This window comes from Egretta garzetta, unplaced genomic scaffold, assembly GCF_000687185.1.
Source record: "Egretta garzetta isolate BGI_Z169 unplaced genomic scaffold, ASM68718v1 scaffold733, whole genome shotgun sequence".
Lineage (NCBI taxonomy): Eukaryota > Metazoa > Chordata > Aves > Pelecaniformes > Ardeidae > Egretta > Egretta garzetta.
This window is the reverse complement of record NW_009259186.1, coordinates 135,153-141,527: the sequence shown is the minus strand read 5'-3', so window position 1 is coordinate 141,527 and position 6,375 is coordinate 135,153. Positions and strand designations below refer to the sequence as shown.

The following is a 6,375-nucleotide window of genomic DNA, read 5'->3' as shown; positions in this document are numbered from 1 at the left end:
CAGGAAAATGTCCATTTTGTTCAGCAGAGAAGTGATGGACGGATCCTTCCCATAGTCGGAGGCAATCTAAGCAGAGACAATATGGTACACTGTGATTATCAGCACATTTCTTTCCCGCATGCTCACGGCCTAACAGCTAGGTACAGAGGCAAGTCTGGCTTTCAGGGCAGGCAAACAAGAAACGTTAATTATCTGCTGGCCATAACTGTTCCTCGTTAGTCTTGGAGCTTGGAGAGAACAATGAATCCATTTTACTATTTTCTTCTGAAGACAGGATGTTAATCAAGAGGGCAACAAAATATTCTCCTGCCTGTCCCAGAGAACAGACCGTGGCTGGCACTGTGATTGACATGGATTAGCCAGGTTGGGAATATACAACTGTGCTGCACATGTCCGGTGGCCTCGCCATTTTCAGCAGAATTTAAATGCTCATTTCTACAGAGCTGGAATTTTTTGCTCTTTTGTGGAAGGCAACCACCCACACAGTGTTTCTCTGTGTCGGCAGACAGAAGCAGCAAATTAATCTCAAAGTCCTCGGTTATTTGTATAACTATCAGTCCTGCAGTCCTCAACAATTTCACCTGAACTACTATATTTTGTCTACCTAAACCCAGCTGTTCTAACAACACACGGCATTTTTCAATTCTTTGTCTAGGCAGCTGCTGTATTCTCTCTGGAGTCAGCTGTGTTTCAAGAGGGGTGAAGGAGAGTTAGCAGAGCTGGCTAAACACATCCAGGTGTGATATATTTTTAAATAGTCAGAGGCATTCCCAAGATAAAAGAAAAATCAATCGCTGCTGAAGTGACCTTTTTAGCTATCCATATGGCACTCGCTTGGGTAACCCACTCTCGGGAATGGATGCCGGCATCAATCCAGATTGCAGGACGGTTCCTTCCTCCAGTGCTGAACTGTCAAACAGACCAGAAAGTTTTAAAACTCACACTGACACCTTTTAGTCAAGAACATCCCATAAAGACTGGGATGCTTTGGATTGTGCAGTATCTCTAATGCACATATATATTAGTATATGTACACACAAACGTGTGCACACATTCTGCGATATATGGCGTACCTTGAGCACGTACAAAGGCCGCTTTTCATAGGATTCCCCAATCTGGAGCTTACTGACAATGTTGCTGTACTCAGATGCAAGATGATCCAGTTCTGCATAAATCTGCAATGAAAAGTCACGATGACATTTAGGTTACATTTATCTATAGCGCTGCCCAGAACAACTGTAGGACCTGAAGAAATCTACTTTTCTCTCCTTTTGCCTTCATTACTATGGCCTCTCCAAAGCCCCATCTCACCTAGCATCAGTGTAGTCAGTGCTCTTCCTAACATCACAAAGTAGAAGGAAGCACTGTTAGATCGTCAAGATCTACTTATTTCAGGAAAAAGGTCAAAACCCTCTTTACAAACTTCTGGTAGTAAAAAGACCTTACCCTCTGCTCTGCTTGATGGCTACTGGCTTCCCTATTTCAAGATTCATTTATTTCTCAATCTCTTTTGAGGGTCAGAAGGAAGGGTGTTGACAGAACTCTGCCCAAGAGTTTATCAAAAAGCATGATCAATGCTTGCCTGCTCCAACACTCCAATAGGGAGAGGGTCAGCACATTGTGCTGACCACAAAATTAATACATTTAAAAACAAAACCACGTGCCAAAAGAAGCCAGAAAGACACTTTAGATCTCAATATAGGATGTCTGATTGAGGACAGGATGAAAAACACATCCAGAAAAAAGAATCCTCTTCCTCCAAAGCTGAGGTACTCACGGAATCTAAAGCATGGTAAGTTCCATAGTTGAAGCTGTTGCTGCCGCGCTCCCTTTGTTGACTGTCGGCCATATCTTGCTTTTCTTTATCTAGAACAACCTGAAAGAAGCCATTCAAATGTTGAGAAAAGCCTGCTTAATTTGCAAACTTCTGACCAAAAGTTTATCTCAAATAACGAGAACGAAATGGTGGCGCTGCATACTGGCTCCAGCCCTAAACTTCCTGCAGCTATGGAGCAAATAGATGCAAAGTGGGCAAGAATACCAGTGTTTAAATGGTCAGCGTTAAGTTTTAAACACTTCTTAAGAGGAACAAGAATAATATTGAAAGCTTTGTGGGGGGAAAAAAAAAAAAGGCAGCATTTCTGCTGAGTTAATGCTATTTTAGATGTCATGTGGGGATCACTGCTCCTGAACAAATGTCAGATTAGTGCCCAAGTGGGTGACTTTTCTCTCACAGTGGTGTAGAGTTCTTTCAGATTATGATCCTGAACTACTCCTAACACAGTTTACTGCATGATGAGTAACTTAAGTGTTGCGATTCCCAAATGTCTGAGGCCAAGAGACCACATGAAATTCTTCAGGGATTATTGGAAGAGCCCCATGGAGCCTATGAGTTTATTGATGTCACTATTCAACATGGTTTCGGACAGCATCTGCAGGGTGATCTCCACAGCTTCCCAGTGCAGCAGTGATCCACAGATACTAGTTGAGAAATTAATGCACAGACTACAAAAATAAGGGGAGGACCTCATGGAAAGCAGAGTATAGAAGAGTCCATGAATTAATGAGTGAGGCCAGATTGTGAATCACTATTTGTTTCCACAGGATTTAAAAGCTAATCATGTGCCAGCGGCATTGCCTACCTGCAGGTCTTCGATCAGGATGGAGTACTCAATCCCATGGGATTCCAAGAAGGCTTTGACTGCTTGGACGCTGTTAGCGGGGATTCGCACATCCACAGGGAGGTCAGGGGTGGAGGGATTTATCCAGAAATCAAGCTGAAAAGGGAAGGGAAAACAGATTTGCTTCAGAGAAAGCATTCTGCAAACAGCTCTTCTGAAGCTTTAGAAATGCCGATTTCTCCCAAACTGAACGACTCCTGCAGTATTGTGCCCTGCCGTCCTTACAGCACACTCCATTCTTTAGCTTGGCCTCACAACCTTGTATCAGTTAATGTGATAAACTCACAAAAATAATAACAAAGGCTCGCAGGAGGCTAAAGTCAGCATTTTCACTGACTTCAGAGCTTCAGTCATATAAGCAAAAGGAAATTTTGGTCTTCTATGATGATAATTTCACTATTCTCCCCTTTACCAGAAATAGTTTCAAGAAAAGTTCCATATTGCAGTATTAAGTAACATTAGGTTTATATTTCTCCTTTGGTAAGGCTTTTCTAAATTTTCATTTCTACACTATTCAAATCAATATTTTTTAAAGAAAGTCATAATAAAAACTCTCACCAATGGCAGTAAGGACAGTAATAACCTAGGATTTTATATTCCCACTTTAAAGACAGGCGTTTTGATACTGAGATTAAGAGCAGATCAGTTCCAATACAATTGTAAACCCAGTAGGAAGAAAACATGAATGCAGGCACTCCTGGATACCAAGCTGGTACTAGAACTCCCAGATCAAACACCAAGTATTGAGACAATGAATTTATTAATGGCAGCTGCCACAGTATGGTACAAACCTTCCAAATGCAATGTAGAGTCCTGCCCTGATAAGTCCTACCCCGGTCTGAAATGTTCAAAAATGCCTCTGTGGTAACAACATACCCCAAGGTGTTCCTGCGATTCCAAAAGCTGTAACTCCTTAACGTCCTCCTCATTTCTTGTCTTGATTCGGAGAACCTGGTGCCTGCAATAAATCAGTAAGTCTTCAGAAGCAGCCTCAGAACGGCATCTGGTTGAACCACCTTGTTATTAAGGTTGTGAATTTGGTGGGTAGTTACTCACACGCTACCAGTCGACTTTTTTAATGCAGTTGACTTCGTGTCACCCAAGAGTTCAGCCAGCAACCTGCAGGGCCAGCATGCTATACATGCACTAGATCAGTAACTAGTTTAATGGCAATTTTTAAGTTTTCATCGTAGTGGATGAGGTTTCTAATTGCTTACAAGGATCGGTCTTGTACCTCTTAGTTATTTTCTGTCAACAACTTGCAGGAAAAAAAAAAAAATTCTGGTTGAGTTTGCAAATGATCGAGTGTTTGGGGAGCACTATACAACAAGGGAACCGAACACCAAATATGGGGTTCATTTCACCTTTCTTTGGTTTAGTCAAAGACTGTTGGCAAACTTCCCTGCGTTGTCGGAAGTTGATACCATCAGAGGGTGGCTCACACCATTCCAGGTGGAATGAATCACCTTCTAGAAGCGCCTCACTCTGCCGGTTGTAGAGGTAAGCTTGGCTATTAACTTAGACTATGCATTGTATAACATACAGTGACCACAATGCACGGCCCCAAGTGTTTTTTAGGTCGTTAAAAACATAAATACCATTCAAATACAGAATGTTCCAGGCTGCTTGGTAAAAGAGGTACAAGCAAACAGTACCACAAGGACAGGCTGATGCACTCAGGCTTGTTCAGGATGATCTAATTGCAGCCTACAACTGCTTGAAGGGGAGTTACAAAAAAAAATGACAAACTCTTCTCGGTAGGGGTAGGTGATGATAACAAGGGGAAACAGCTCTGAGCAGGAGGGTGGACTAAAAACTTCTGGAGGTCCCTTCCACTCAATGTTTTTATGAAATGACAAAAGGACCTATGAAGAACAAGGGAATGCAACACCTGGGGGACAGCAGATCCTATTCTGGAGAACCAGGGGGAATTCTGAAAGGCATAACGAATTAACAACTGGAAGTACAGCCCAGGATCAGTGCCATAGCCAAAAGCACCCCTGTGCTCCTTAGCTGTATAGCCTGGGGTTTACCACGAGCCGAGCGTTAATGCTGTGTTTGCAAATGGCATTTGGTGGGTAAAGGATTTGGTGTGTTTGTGTTCATTCTCTTCCCTAGGCATATGCATTTGGCCACTGTCAGAGACAGAACAAAAGTCCATGAGGTCCCATATCCTGAGCTGGGCCAGCTGCCCTGCGGGCACCCACTGCAAGCAGTTCTGAAAAATGGGAGACGACTCGGAGCAAATCGACATGAATAACTGCAGAATTGGAAAACGCATCTTAAGACAGGCTAAACAAGGGACTTGGCATATGACTTCAGTTATGTGCGTGTTTATTTAACAGCGTGGCTGAGAAGAAACACTCGTTAACACCAGGTTCCTCAGTCTGGCAAGCTGAGGTATAAGATTCTTCTGATGGACCAAATGAAATCAACAATGAAGGCACTTTACCACAATATTAACTTATTATTGGATTCTCCACCACCAGAAGCTTTATTTTGGGATCGGATCCTTCTGTGAGGCTCATTAACCACAGCTACTGGACATCACCAAGGAATGAATTAATGAGAATCCACTCCACATTATGCCAGAGCACAGAGTAAATGGTCAAAAGAGCTTCTCCTGGCTTTACATATCCTGGGGGTTTAGTAAACTATGCGTATTACTTCTTAATCCTTCTATCTTCATATACAGGTTTACTCACTGGAATCTAGTGTTCACTTACCACTTCTCAGGAAGCATCTATTATGGTTTTTATCATCTGCTATTAAGTTTCTTACAGTCAGTAAGAGCACTACGCCAGAAGGAGATAATTGCAATGGAAGATACAGATAAACCTTTAGAATAGAATGGTTGGATGTAAGGATTTGAATTGCAGAAAGGCTCTGGAAAGAATTAAGCATTTGAAGAGAAATGAGAATCTTCAAAACCAAAAGGAAGCTAGTGACCTTTCTGATCTGAAGCCAGGTTCTAGTCTTTTAGTTCGACTCTGTGCCCAGGTGGATCTGTCAAGCTGAATACTCGAGCTTTGCAGTGAGGTTCAGCTCCAGATCAAGGCTCGAGACTGCTCCCTAGGTACAGCCAAAGCCAAAACAAAGCCTTGGGAGAACATGAATTTAGGAATTCAACTCAGCAGTGAGACCCTCCCCCTTAGAAAACCCAAATGAAAGTACAGAGAGGTTCCTGGAGTACCACAGCAGCAAGACGAGTCAGTCGTAAAAAGCAAAGAATGTGCCCCAAGCAGATTTTGCAACGTTAAGATCATGAAAAACAACAACTGGATAACGCGGCCTTAAATGAAAGGTCTTCAACAAAAGCGTAACTCACCCAACGAAAGTTTCCAGGCACAAGGAAGCCCCGAAGAGGGCACTGAAGATCAAAATCAGCTTCATGTTTGAGTGAAGTTCAACTCAGCCTAGCAAAGGCGAATTTATACAGGACTTGTTAAGAAACCCTTTTTCAGATAAAACGTATCTGTATTCCATGTGACTAAGTTCTCACATTTATCAGAGCTCTCAAGGCAACCAACAGATAGGAGGCCAACTTCACCTCCCAAAAAAATATTTTCCACTGACACATTCAAACCTGTAAGGGAAGAGTTGTTTTCAAAGCTCTGCCCACAAAGTTCCTCAGTGTCCTTTTATACATTTTTCTAGATAGAGGAAAACAGGGTCAAAGTGGACGTCATTCCTG

General features: G+C 42.5%; 1 protein-coding gene across 1 annotated transcript in view; it reads right to left on the bottom strand.

Annotated features, from left to right (window-relative positions):
• The window catches only part of LOC104123449 (carboxypeptidase A2), a 9,382-nt gene extending 3,308 nt beyond the window's left edge, over positions 1–6,074 (bottom strand). Inside the window, 7 exon segments of the mRNA XM_009635700.2 lie at positions 1–66; positions 808–909; positions 1,074–1,175; positions 1,778–1,876; positions 2,643–2,777; positions 3,558–3,639; positions 6,010–6,074. The exon segment at positions 1–66 is cut by the window's left edge and continues 1 nt beyond it. Of these exon segments, the coding sequence (XP_009633995.1) occupies positions 1–66; positions 808–909; positions 1,074–1,175; positions 1,778–1,876; positions 2,643–2,777; positions 3,558–3,639; positions 6,010–6,074 (651 nt within the window).
• Positions 6,075–6,375: the final 301 nt, after the last annotated feature.